Source organism: Lissotriton helveticus, chromosome 4_1 (assembly GCF_964261635.1).
Source record: "Lissotriton helveticus chromosome 4_1, aLisHel1.1, whole genome shotgun sequence".
Classification (NCBI taxonomy): Eukaryota; Metazoa; Chordata; class Amphibia; order Caudata; family Salamandridae; genus Lissotriton; species Lissotriton helveticus.
The window spans coordinates 1,901,113,436-1,901,128,431 of NC_136063.1; the positions used below are offsets into that span (position 1 = coordinate 1,901,113,436).

General features: G+C 40.5%; 1 protein-coding gene across 2 annotated transcripts in view; it reads left to right on the plus strand.

The window, feature by feature from the left end:
• The window catches only part of DOCK11 (dedicator of cytokinesis 11), a 1,219,508-nt gene that overhangs the window by 382,119 nt on the left and 822,393 nt on the right, over positions 1-14,996 (plus strand). For both annotated transcript variants that reach the window (XM_078688544.1, XM_078688546.1), the window contains exon 13: positions 13,624-13,746. In XM_078688544.1, coding sequence (XP_078544670.1) covers positions 13,624-13,746 — 123 coding nt within the window. The remainder of the gene's footprint in view (positions 1-13,623; positions 13,747-14,996) is intronic.

Below are 14,996 nucleotides of genomic sequence, written 5' to 3' on the forward strand. Positions count from 1 at the left end.
TATTGTATGTGGGGAGTGTATAAAACGCGGTATGCTGGCAAAAACTGGACAAGGAGTGAAACACACTATAATTGCATGAAGACGCTGAAGAATGACACTTGGTGTTTGATGAGGAGAAATGCTATTTTGATAAAATACACAAGTGATCTTGTAAACCGGCACCCGTTCAAAATGCGCCACACTCACTTCTCATTGGAAAGGTTGATATATACATAGGTCGGTAGACCGCTGTCTTGAATTGAAAACTATCTACAATTTATAATAATGAATAAACCCAGAATGAAGTGAATATTATATTACAATTGGATTCCACCAGCCCCTTTCATATAACAAAGAGAGGCTCCAAATTAATAATACTTACCCACTACTTGCCCTCTATCACTGTTCTGAATTGAACACTACCAACATATCCCACACCACAGATTGAATCCATTAGAATTTTTATGCCAATAATGAGATAGTCGACCCGATTCTTTGAGTGGGGCAGTCAGTGCAAAGTATTGCTATTTTTTAGTTGCTACGCCCTAGTGCGTTTTATGTGTTCCTGGTGAATTTAACCAGTTGAATAGTCCTAAATGTTCCCCTTTACCCTTCACCTTGTGTCTAGTATGTCTTTTTTCTTTTCAGGTACTATTTGACCTCGTAGGGAGCAACATAACGATATGTTCCATTAATATTTTCTTCCTCACAAACAGAGACGTGAGAGGTCTTTGTTTTGCACGATGGTCCTGAAGAAAGCCCATATGACCCACCTGGCATAATTAGGGCTGAAACATGTCGACCTTTATCACTTACTGAGTGTGAATGAGTCATAAATACTCACGTTCACCGATTTAATTTTTAAATCCTTTGCCTCCAAAACAGAACTAATAAATAATTTTTCTGATTGAGAGAGACAATTTCATTCTATCACTACTTCACGTCACAATCACTGATCACTACTGTTTTTAACAATGGGTAATGCCTCCTGGATGGAGGTTGCATAAAAAACTAACCCTATGATTATGCACACACGTGCGAGGGACGGCGGAGAAACAAGATATACCTCCTAACACCGCATTATTTACCAGCACGTGCATGAGGGTTTTTTATTGGGACTACTCAGAACAGTTACGGCATACCCAAAGTTATGCAGGACAAGTGATCCTTCCTCCCCCTGATCAGAAAGTACTAACAGATATACATCTCCTCAACTCGGTTTGAACCATCACTCAAGTAGCAGCTTTAAGAACATCTTGGCATTTCAATCATTTTATTTCCTAACATCTGCATACCAGTTTTTGAAAATACATGTTTTTCTATCAAATATGCCCTTTTCTCTAAGAAAATTGTGTCTATCACTGAAAAACAATGTTTTTGCCTCAAAAATAAATTTTTGTGCATTATTCCCTAATTGTGATTTCCCTATTACAAATGCATCACATTGACAGATTCTGCTCCAACTGCTTAGGTGTTACCAACACATGCCAGCACTGCCCACCATATTGCTTGAGACGCCTATTTCATGTAAAGGATGCCCACCATTTAGTCAAGGCCACAATTGTGCCGTCACTGCGTACCATAATGCTAAGAATCATCATAGCATGTCAGCCATGGCACTGTTATTTCAGGGATGGCCAAAATTATTGATAGATGGGCCCATTTAGGCCAAACATACAATATGGCAAGGATATCTGCCATTACACCATGATTAGCCCAATGATGACCACTATATACCAAGATGAATCCCGAATTTTTGGAATCCCTTATATGCATTTGGGGTCCCTTGACACAAGTAATGGCTTCCAGTGAGAGAGAATCTCAGGAGAAACACAACACCAGCTACATACACAATACATACATAACAGCACACATATGCAAACCAGGATGTTGCCTCTCTCCACTCTCATTCCAGTCTCTGCTCTTCTTGGCTATAGAGTTGCTAACATATGGTTATCACATACTTCCACTCTGTCTCTGGCAGTCCCACACTCTAGTGACTCTTCTCTGGCTGTTGCTGGCACTTCTATCCTGGCCCATTGTTCAGTGGTACTGTATAATCGATAGCATGGGACTTGCAAAATCTCTGTGCGTCTTTGCTAAATTGAGAGTGGAGACAAAGGGTCATGCTACAGGCATAAAAGGCTGTCCTGTGTGTGTTTGTGTGTAGGCTTGTAGGCTTGCCATTAGTTTGGATGACACCCACTCCAAGGATGCTGAAATCTGTAGCTCTGCCAACCTCAAAAATAGCTAAACCCTCCGAATTACATGCTGTTCTGGGCTGTACTTCAGGAACTTCTTCTACGATACTGGTAAGCTACCAGTTGCTGCTGAGCTACCTATTGGAGACCCTGGGTATAGGTAGTCTTTTGATAGCTCTTATATTTAGTGTGCTATCTAAGTACTGTTGGTGGTCTTTGCTTCTGAAACCTTCAACAGTGTTTCTGTGAGTCAAGCTCCCATCTTCAATCTTAACGCTGCAATTTGAGAGGCGGAACTTCTGCTAATTGGTGTTCGAGTGAAACATAAGGAATCTGCATTTTGGCAGCAAGAAGGTAACAGTTTTACCCTTTTTCTTAACATGCATTTTAGAGGGAAAATGTATCAAATGCTACATGAGGGATTCTCACAATTTTTCACTGAAAAGTTAGCATCGTGTGGTAAGTCAGTACATTTTACAAAGGTATTAGTTTAATACATGTGTGTATTTTGGCTTATATTGAAACAGGTTTCAAGAGCTATTATTATATAAGTGAACAGTGAAAAGAAGAATTGTAGACTAATGCAAAGCGTGTTGTATAGCTTAACTACACATAAAAGACAAAGGGCCAGATGTAGGTAAATGTAATTTACCGACTCATAAATACCGAATTTTACCGATTCGGTATTTATGAATTGGTAAATTAGAAGGAGGCAGATGTAGGTAATTTTTAAAACACAATTACCGAATCTGTAAGATTCGGTATTTACCGATTCGGTAAATACCGAATCGGTATTTCCCATTGATTCCTATGGGCTTTGAAGCCCATAGGAATCAAAGGGAAATACCGATTCGGTATTTACCGAATCGGTAAATACCGAATCCTGCAAGGGTGCAGGGGGTGTCACTTTGACACCCTCTAGCACCCCAAGTACAGGCTTGTGTGACATGTGGCACACATACATGCCCTAAGGGCATGTCTGTGTGTCACATTGCACAGGTGTGCATGCACAGATGTGCATGCACACCTGAATTCGGTATTTTACCACACAATAGGATTGGGTGGTAAAATACCGACTCTTAAGGGCCTGTGGCACTGTAAACTGTGCCACCTACATTTGGAATTACAGAATCGGTATATTTACCGATTCGGTAATTTACCGAATCGGTAATTTTACCGAATCGGTAAATATACCGATTCTGTAATTTTCAGCCCCCTACATCTGAAAACCCTAATACCGGTCGAAAACGGCCGAAATCGGCCGTTTCTGACCGATATTAGGGCTCCTACATCTGGCCCAAAATTTGATCAATCACTGAGTGTTGTTCAATTAGTTTTACATCTAATGAAAAGAATAGAATACTTTATGGTCTTGGTCAATTGATTAGTATTTTATTATTAAATGCAAAGACAACGAGTCACCTTATGATGTATTTGCCCATCATTTAAATATAGGTTAAAAGTGATGCTTGCAGGCAAAGTGGAGGCACTGAATAAAAAGTTATATTACAGAACCTCTTTTGTAGCTTGCTTCTGGAGTTATAAAAGGTCATACGCCGACTTAGCCTTAGCTGTGGCTGACAGTGTGAGACCACACCTTCTGTTTAACCACACAGTGTTGTATTTCAGAAATAGCAGCGCCACTCATACAATATCACAGCGTGAGAGCATGGTATGAATGGACATATAAATATAGCAATGTGAGAAGAGAATGCTTTGTCCACTAGAACGTTTCACTGTATTTGAAAATATTTTGTAAGTCATATATATATTAGATAGGTTATAAGGTATATTTTTTACCTTGGAAACTTAGATATAGTTAGGAAAAGATACCTTACGTGGTATACTTTGTAACAAGGTTATAGTAACACAGGTAAGTACCACGCACATCTTTACAAGACCGGTAATTACTACAGGGGTTTTTGTAGGTCTACAATGTAGTACTCTACCATGCAGGTAAGTAACATCTTAATGCTTTTAATAACTTAACATCATATATACATTGTATATGTGTGTTTGTATTCATGTTTTTCTATTTTATAAATGTTTATTATATTTTAGGGTTATGTCTCTTAAAATGGGGTAGTAAGGGGTGTTTAGGGTTTTAGAGAATGGGTAGTTTTACAGGGTAGTAAAGGCTTCTTAGGGTCTAGGTGGGGTTAGTGTTTAAGAGTAGTACAGTGTTTTTAGGGGTCAGTAGTGGGTAATCTATAGGGTAATAAGGGGATTTTAGGGTTTACAATGGGCAGGTACAAGGAGCGGTAAGGGGAATTTAGGGTTAAGTGTAATGTATATAATGTAATAACGGGACATACTATTTAGAGATGGGTAGTTTAATGTTAAGGGGTACTAAGGGATGTTAAGGGTTTAGGGGTGCAGGGAAAGTAAAGGGTTTTATAGTTCAGAGGTGAGTAAGAAAGGTTATATTATATTTTGGCCATAAGTTAAATGCTGTGTCAAACCAGTCCTACATATGTCTGAAGATCTTGTGCAGTGGTGGGTGTAGTCTAGGACCTAGCCAGAGCCTGGCCACTGAGTCCAAGTCTTGATGCACATTGAATGCAGGGTCTGGACAGATGCAATGACTGATGTGTCATGAGTGATGTCATCAATGAGTTTATTTAATATGTTATTAGTGATGTAATATGTGAAGTCAGAAACATGTTGGGTGCGCACGTTATACTTAGTTTACAGTTCTATAACTGGCTTATTTCAGTGTTTTTTGGCATTTTTTTTAACATTAGCTCTTTTCATTTTTTAATAGAATTTAAGGATGTAGCACCCACCCTAACTATAATGTCACTTTAACCTTTAGTTTTTTTTCACTGAATATATAAGGGATAAAATACCCCCTGCCATACATTATAACTTATAAAGATATTACAAGTCACCAAGGAGTTCCATAACCATATAGAGGAATAGGGCTGAAGTCTGAGTTCTTTCATAAGGTTATGGAACTCCTCAGTGACTTGCACTATCCTTATCATGTACGCCGGTGGTACTTTCTCCCATATAATATATGGTCACAATATCACCTTTCCCATAACCCACTTAAAACATTGGTGTGTAGCTATTTCAAATGAAAAAGTGGGTATGTTTGAAAACATAAAGAATAAAAATAAAACCTGTAGTACAAAGTTAAACACATCAAACATCTGTTAGATAATTATTGGAAACAGATATTAGAAACAGTTCAATATGTCAGTTTTTTAAAGAAAAGTCAGTAGTTCGGAATGTTTAAAAACATGCCGAAAGATTCTATGTTTTCTCTATCTAAAGAGCGGAAAAAAATATTCTCACTGCTTGTGAGCTAAGAAAATAGAGCAGAAGCACAATGTTCCATTTGTTGCTTTAAACAGCTGCTTTAATTTTGCTCCATGACCTGACATGCCTTTCATCTCAGCTGGTGACTCTGGCAGCAGGCATTGTGATGTCAGAACTCGACTGTACTAATCTTATACTAGTCGAGTTCTGGCAATTTTTCTTTATAATTGGTGACTTGGTGCATCACAAGGCACAGATTATAAAGAAATTAGTAACTTCTGTTGATACCGGGATTCCTGAATCCTACACATAAATGTATAGTAAGATATTATTAAGCAGACACAAGGAGATGATGGACAGAGCGCTGAAACTTTTTTTCAGATACTCACCCCCAGTCACAGATCTGGGTTGAATCCATCATCGTTCTTTAACTCACTTCTCCACCTCAGTTCAGACCCAGCTATATGCAAATCAGTCTTTACCCTGTGCCTCATGGGAACAGTCCAGCCCGAACTGCCAAGTCAGGTCTTCCCTGAACCGGAAACAGGCATCCTGGGACCTGGGACCGGTTTCGGGGGAACACCCCATATCAGCCAGGCCAGCTTGAATCCAGTGGCAAAGAAAGCAAGGTACCCAGCTCTCAACTCTTGGAAGTCTTGAGAGCTGGAGCTTTTAGTGGGATGATCCTGAAACCTAGGCCTGGTCACCTCATCAGAGTGATAAGGTCACTAACTAAGCCTGTTAAGGCTGACCAATCAGGAAAAGGCTGCTTGAAGGCTGGATTTTGGCTCACAGAAAACAAAGTTGTACAACTTCTTTTCTGTACTAGTTATAATGACTGCAACATTGGCAAGTTGTTAGATTTATCATTGCCAATCTTGTAAGACATTTAATGATATGTTGAGTCCCTTCCTAGCAATATTTATACTTAAATACCATATTTCAATGTTAGCCTATGGAGTTAATAATCTCCAATGGGGGGGGGGGGGGAATTGTCAGTTTTTCCCTCACCAGGTCATATAAAACAACTTTTATAAGGTCCCTGCTTATAGTTACATGGCACCCCACCCCTTGGGCTCCTAGGGGAGACCTTGGGGGTGACATATGTAAAATTAAGGTAGACTACCACTTTGGAAGTGCCATTAATTGTCCAGGAAAATGTGCATATTATTTACTTTTAATAGACAGTCTGCAAAGCAGGGCTGCATTTAACAAGCATTTGCAATGCAATAGGTCTCGGATTTATCAGAGTTTAAGCTATTGGCATTGTAAATGACAATGCCTTTTATTTATGTTTTTTTTAATTAACACATAAATAAAAAGCATTTTCATTTACAATGCTGATAAGCCAAACTCTTGTAAATGCATGTGTAAATGTAGGCTTGTTTTCCACCAAGTGCCTTCTTGAATAGGATTTGTACTATCTGTCGCACTCCAGAGGTAGAATGCATACTATTGAGCAGTGTTTCTGCGCCTGCACAAAAGCCTACATTGCTAATTGTTGGTGAGTTATATTGCTAATAAGCTCTTCTAGATGTGAATGGTTGTTGTAAGGAACCGACGTGTCAGTCTGTGAAGAACTGAAAATAGTGTAACAATAATGTGATATTATACATTGCGTAGTTTGCCCTTAATTACATAATATGCTGCACAGTTTAGTTTTCTTTCCTACTCAAATGCCTTTTGTTGTCACATAACTTTGTCAACCTACAGAAGAGGTTGGGTCTCCCCTCGGGGCTTCCATTGGCCCAGTGGGCCAGTGTACAGGGCAGGTGATGGCTAAGAAGGCTACATTCTGGTGGAAGCTGTTTCAAGATTGTGTCCAAACAGCAGCAGTCAACCACAGACTTCTCTATATAATATAATATATGTACTGTATATAGTTTTCTTATTAGAAAAAACATGGGTACAGCTCCCTTCTGTGTTTGCACTCAAGGGCATCCTGATGCAGACCCAGATGCATATAAAACAAAACTGGAGCACAGGTGTGAACGAGACTGCCTCTTGCGAATGCCCTTAATTCCAGGCTAATCCCTCACTGTGCAAAGATACTTAATTATTCAAAATATGACAAAGTGCCATCAAGAACAATGAACAATCGAATCCCAAAAAAGACTGCGTTGCCAAAACTTACATTTTCTTAATGCTGTCAAGTTACCCAGAGAGATGTTAAACAATTAGAACATGAAATATTACCAAATTAAAGGTAAATAGAAGCCACCCCATGGTCTCCCCATTATTAGTCACTGTGGTTGACGATATGCCATTTTCGTCGATGCCCCATTTCTGTATATTCACAGGTAGTGTTTTTAGTGCACTTTAATCCGCTTTCTTTTGCCCTGTGCTTAAACAGTATAATTGTATTCCTAAGGGAATCGTCCCGTGCTGTTTGTGTGCCATGCGAAACGGCGTTCTTTTTTAAAAATATATAATATAATTAGGAGATAATATCCTAGTCTTAACAGCGTCTTTACCTTTAAAATGGCGGGTGGGGCAACAGAAATGACATTTTGCAGTCGGCTGGAGCTAACTACTTGTCGTCCTTTTGTAATTTTTTGTTGTTGTTGTTCGAACACTGTACATTTGCCATATCGTCCAAACAAACCTGTCTTAATCACCCTCACATGCCGTAAATAGTTACAGTGCTCTATTCTCGCGATAACATCTCAAGACAATCCCATTTCTCAACGTCAAATAGCGGTTTTATTTGTGTCCAGAAAACTCGCAGCTCCCTTTTTCCTCTGAGATCCAGACACATTTCGGTCTGCGCAGAGCCCCTGCTGTGAATCTGATACAAAATGCGAGGCAAGAAGTATCTAAAATAAATTAGCAGGTATCTGTTTGTTAATTAAAAGCTCTTTGCTTTCTCTCCACTTGATTAGCCCCGGGGGAGTGAGAAAAAATGATGCTTCATGCGCAGGAGCGTCTGTTTAGCGTCTGCATGCGCAATCTAGCCGGCTGACAGGTCAGGCAAAATAAAGGGCGCGACTCAGCCAGCCAATCAGACGAGAAAAAAAGCATTTCTGAATGCAATACGATTCGTATTACGCGAGCCCTATTGCATTATAGACAAAAGTGCGTGACTCCAAGATGGCATGATCGGGAGTGGGGGGAGGTGGGGGGGGAGTGACCAGAGAAGTTACAGACTGCGAGAGGGAAGGGGGGGCAAAGAAACAAAAGAGTTTTCAAAGTAAAGGGGCTGATAGCCGTGTAAGGATTAAAATGACGACATGGCCATCAGGAGGAGGGACAAACAAGCCAGAAACAAATCAGATCACAGCATTTCTGATTAAAGCTAATGAAAAACATGGACGGAAAGTGGGCGGAGCTTCCCCCACTATACTGTATACAGCATCTCTCAGACGAGACAGCGCATGCGCTGCCTAAGTTCGAGACCTAAAAATGCCAGCAGGCAACACAGTAGTGCACACTCCAGTGCAGGGAATCTACTAGGCCTCTAAACCACCCTGCCCTATTACCTACTAGGGGCTTATAGGTAGTTTGAAACCCCCTTGCCATATTATATACTAGGGACCTACAGGGATCTGTCATTGCCAATTATAATTATACCTAATTACCATATACCTTTTTAGGTCTCACATACGCAGCGTGCATGCGCTGCTTAGGAGGGGACCTTTTGGAATCGATCAGCATTTTGGCAAAAAGCGTGCATGATTTGCATTGCTTTCTATTGCAACGCGTGCACATTTGGTGTTTCCCTTGCGAGAGCGAGCTTTGGCACTATCTGTTTCTAATTATCTTGAAAACAGATGGTGCCCCTGCTTGCTCCCACAAGGGAAACACTGTGTGTGTCTGGTCCCTGTCAACAGAAGAAGAAAGCACTTTTGTTTTCCTGTGCCGGACTCTCCCCTATTCCCCTTCTCAACTTCTATTTTCAGCTGCGTAAATCTTAAATACGGCTGGCTTAAAGTTGGTTTACATCACATGGCCTTTCAACTTCTAAACTTTTAAAGCCCCAACACTCGTGGCAGCACCCCATAAGCCATTCAGGGGCTTAATTTTAATCCGGTGTCTAACGGAACGCTTATACGCCAAAGACATTTAAACATGCACATTTTCTGGTAAAATATGTACCATAAGATAGGGCTGTTCTTACATAGGGTTTTGAAGTCAAAGCTTTTGATCTATTTTCTGTTGGTAGTGTGTATTAATGCTGTCTCGCACTGCTTGGGAATCTGGAATTTCTTGCCACCAGTTGGGAATCAGGTATCAGGGATGTCGGGTCCTTTTTATGGGTTCTCCTATACTCCCACTCAAAGGGCTTTTCCTGTTGCCATGAGTTACATTCCTTCCCCTGTTTGTTTCTTGGTTATTGTTTGTTTATATTTTGAAAATGTACAAAGTGCTGCAGTGTATATTTGATATATTTTGAAAAATGTTATGCTGGTGCCAAGCAGTTGCAAGCCAAACGTGAGCGAAGAGAAGAACGTGCAGTGTTAACCTCTTCCATGCGCATGACGGCTCCCGGCCGTCATGAGTCACGGTGGGCGTGTGCTGATGACAGCCGGGAGCCGTCATGACCACGCCCGCGATCGGAATGTTCAGCACTGCGGCGGAATTTGCGTCGCAGTGATGAGGTTAAAGATCCTGAGCTAACTTTTGTTTACCTTGGTCAGTGGCAGTGTATTCCCTGTCATAAAAAGTATCTGTTGTTTTTTATTTATTATGTACTTAGTGTTTCAGCCTGCCGCTAGTTCTACTTCCACGGTGGTGCTGTGTCTGTGTGTGAGTGCTTGTGTTTGTGCGTGCGTGAGTGTGTGTGCATGTGTGTGTGTGAGTGAGTGTGTAGGTGCTTGTGTGTGTGAGTGGTGCATGCAAGTGTGTGTCTGTGTGTGAGTGCATGCATGTAAGCCTGTTTGCGAGTGCATGCGTGTGTGTGAGTGCACGTGTGTGTCTGTGTGTGTGAAGAATTCTCTCATGCTGTATTTTGAGAAAGCTTTTGTGTATGCTGTCTCTTTGTAAGCTCTCTCTAGATTTAAATCCGTTCTTTATGACAGGCTCTCCAAGGTGTCCGAAGTTACCTTAAAGACATTGTCAATGTGTTCACCTGAGGATTACCACCAGTGCTTAATTTGTAAAATAATAAGTGCAGGGCTCTCCTCAGGAGGCCACTGCAGCTTTTCCCATCCATTGCTCCTACATAGAGCTGCCAATAACAGTACCAACACGTCTACTAACCAACACACACCTAGCAGTGTAACAGTTCAGATTATAGTCTATTTATTATTTTTTTTTAAAAGCCACTTTACAAAGGTAAAAAAAAAAGAAAACAGCACTCCTGGCAACGACCATATAGCCATTCAGGGGCTTAAATTTAACTGGTGTCGAATGGGATGCTCATTCGCAAAAAACATTTAAATATGCAAATTCTGGCTGAACACATAAGGTCCCAAAAGCGAGACCTATTGGCTAGGCCAATGCTTGTTAATAAGAGCCCGTGGCCTGGTTAGCAGAGCCCAGGTCACAGTCAGTCAGTTTCCACCATTATCAGTCTAAAAATGGAGGTGAACAGGGCAAAAAGGATGACTTTCTCACACTCACTAATTAATTGATGGATGGGTAATGTCTAATGGGGTGATTTATTTTACTTGTGAAAAGATCATTTGAGGCAGTTTCTTAGCTTTGCCAATTTAGGTTTAGAGGGATGTGGCATTTGTAGTATATTATTATTTGATGGGATGTGTTTAGTTGGATATTGTATTACAGTTGAGGCCAGGGTTTCTTTAGCTTGTTTGTAGATTTTCTGCACTGGGTGCTGGTGAATACCGTAGGGCAGTTGGCTGTGCTTTCTATTTTTGTTTTCTTTGGACCTGACATCTGTGAAGATATTGTCGTGGTGAAATGTGTATGAGTGGAGCTTTTGTATGTTTTGCAGCTAAATATTTTAGCTTCTGTACACCCTTTGGCATCGTGATTGCGTTTATCTTTGCTTCCTAATTTATTCTTTTTGTGGCAGCTGTCCCGTTACTCTCTTTAATTGGGTATGGGAAAGTGATAAGAGAATAGTCAGATACATTACCTTTACTGTTTTCTGTCCTGAAAATTTCTAGTTCTTGATGCTGATAAATCTGTGGTATTTATGCACCTTTATGAGATGGTTTGATGCATTGTTATTTAATGCCAAGGAATATTTGAAAAGTATTTGAGTGTTTGGTCAAAGCAGAGGGTGATGTGGCTCAAGACAGTGCACATTTTTAATGAGCTCCAACCTTGAACTCACAGTGACCACTCAGCTGCCTCAGTACTTGCTCAGCCAGTGCAATACCTTAGCATTGCCATTGATGCTTTTACTTAGCACCAGAGAACAACATCTAGGTAAATACCTCATCCGCTCAATTGTAACCATAGCACAGTGCAGGCTCATTATTGTTGTGCTCTCATGAGCCGTTCCCAAGCTGACGAGCTTTGGAATGCTTGCACGCTATGAGTGGAATTATACCTGAGAAAACTGCAGCATGTCCAGCAACCTGTAAATATTCCTCACTGATGAGGGAGGAATCCCGAAACACTGGTGTCTAGATATATGATTTGGAAAGATGGCATTAGCTGAAATATTATATGAACTTTGTGTGAAAAGCTGAACTACGACTACCAAGATGCTATGGGGTAATGGTGCTGTTACATGCAAGCAGTGCGTTCCTACCCACTTTTACTGTTAAAAGGATCTCGTAAACCGCCCCCAATCTGACGAGCTTTGAAACGCCTGCACACTTTGAGTGGGATTTTACATGAGAAAATTGGCAGCCTTGCCAGTAACCCGTAAATATTCTCTACTGATGAGGGAGGAATCCCAAAACACTAGGGTCCAGAGATACGATTTCGAAAGAAGGCATTAGCTGTAAAATTATATGAACTTTGTGTGAAAAGCTGAACTACAACTACCAAGGCACAATGGGGTAATGGCGCTGTTACATGCAAGCAGTGTGTTCCTGCTCATTTTCACTGTTAAAAGGCTCTCGTGAGCCACCCCTAAGCTGACGAGCTTTGGAACTCCTGCATTCTATGAGTGGGATTATACCGGAGAAAATTGGCAGCATGTCTAGCAACCCGTAAATATTCTCTACTGATGAGGGAAAAATCCTGAAACACTGATGTCTAGAGATACGATTTTGAAAGACGGCATTAGCTGAAAGATTATATGAACTTTATGTGAAAAGCTGAACTACAACTACCAAGACGCTATGGGGTAATGGCACTGTTACATGCAAGCAGTGCGTTCCTACCCACTTTTATCATTATTGTTGTGCCGACCACATCTATACAAAAGGACCCAGCTCTGCTGGCCTGGAGCCTGACTGCCTTGTATTCTCAAGCATAGTAATGGTGCCCATGCCTGCTTGGCCAACTTATGAATCCCTCCATTCTGACGAAGTTGTGAGTGCTGAGCTTAGGTGTAATTTTCTGTATCTTGCTCACAGCTGTATCTTGAGCAGGCTGACCCAAATTACTGCTCCCAGCTCAGCTTGCACACAGATACTGCTGAGTACCTTCTTTACATCTTCACCTCTTCAAGCACAACTGATATAACCTGTGTCCATGTAATCAGAGCCACTGTCAAGGTGGAACTGAACGAAGGGGTCAACATTTCTGGCACATCCTCAGGTCCCAGAGAAGTATTATGTACTTTCTAGTGAGTATGTATCTGGGGCCAACAAGTAAACAGAACTACACCTAGTACATGTTATCATCAGGACAGTGACCACAGCACAAACAGCAGGTTACCTGCTGGTGCCACTTCTTACCACGACTCTTGAAACAGTAATGTAAATATTCTATCAGTCCTTATATGCACCATAGACCTCTTGTAAGAAGTTAGAACGTGTAAAATAACAGTATTAAGACAAATGTCAAAAGCGATGATTCTGTATATACATTTTTTTTGTGTATTCCATGACTGAATCTATGGCTAACCAAACTAGCAATTTGACATATCTTCTCTAAAGGAGTGAAATTCACTATTTTCTCTATATTGCATTCCTGAAAAGAGAGGTCTTGCTCGTTAGATTTATCATCAAAATGTTTTGTTTGCTCTTTTGGGAAGCACCTTCTTAAATCAAGGATTTGTGAAATACTCATAGTGAATGTCAAAGAAGCAGCAGAGCTTTGTAAAGAGGCGATTCTTGACTTCAGTTTGATGTGGACTTGTGTTTTGTTCCAGGGGATATTCTCAGTGACCAGTCCTCACCCTGACATCTATCTTGTGGCGCGTGTGGAGAAAGTCTTACAGGGAAGCATCACACACTGTGCAGAGCCGTACATCAAGACTTCGGACACGGTCAAGGTACATAGTTGCAATAAGAGAAGAAAGTATACATTCACATACATGTTTCAATTATGTCACCTGTGCCATACTTAACAGCACTGTTCGCTTGAACTAAAATGCTAGATTTCGGTTTATGAACACGGTGATGGTAGTCCATACTACGATTCTAGAGAACAAAGACTGAGCGATTGTACTACCCAAGGTGGTCTACACCAAGCATGCTTTTTAACAGGCATATAGGGACATTTGTGAACCAGATACAAACATTTGAATATAATTCTTACTTCGACATTCGAAAGTGAAGTCTGCAACGGGCCATAAATAGATCATCTCTGCCACAGTCTCGACAGTCACTTCATTTTGTGGCAGATGTTTTTTATGCCCTGCTTCAAAGCGCAACTGTTGCTAGACGTATTGTTACCAGTTCTTTAAAATATACATATAGTGAGTTTCAGCTCCAGAAAGGGGATTTCCCTTCCACATTATGCTATTGCCTGTTTGGGGTATTATTCGGGCTCCTATTGAGTAACTGCATTGTAATGCATTAGTGACTAGTTAAATCTCAAAAGTACTTTAAAGCATAACAGATTACATTTTTTATAACATAGAGGCAGTATACACGAAAAAGCAATCTTCTCTGTTTTATTTATTTTTTATTACAGGAGGGTGTTTATAATGTGTTATCTTGGCCCAATGCAAACCAGATGTATTAGGTTGGCCCATGCTTGTTTCACACGGCCACAAGCACGATATTTAAACAAATGACGTTCATTGTTTCGTTTTCAGAAGAGATTTGTATTTTAAAATGATTCTTCTAGCAACATTACAGAAGACAGAAATTGCACAATATTGCTTATCAGTAGCACAGCGCCTCAACTTTTTCTTCTCTCCCCCTTTAAGCCGATCATGCAATGTATGAGATCATTCCTTATCCGACACAAACATATGTACAGAACTAGTATCCTGTAATTTAATATAACAGCCCCACAACTGACTATGAGATCTGGCATCCTTGGCGTGGTTTCCCCAGTCTTTTTGCCTCCAGTATTTGTTAGAAACAGACCATTTCCTCTTACTTTTATTGCTATTTAATTTTTAAACTTGTGAATGAATTAGCACTTGTCCCTTGATTAGCACTGAGTGTTTTAACTGTTGGCTCCGTAATGATCATTTCAAGTTCCTCACCAACATTAAAACCTCGAATCTAGTTTTCTTAATTATTGCAGTTTATTTTTTTTAAGAACAAACTTTATTGAAGTTTTTCTTGC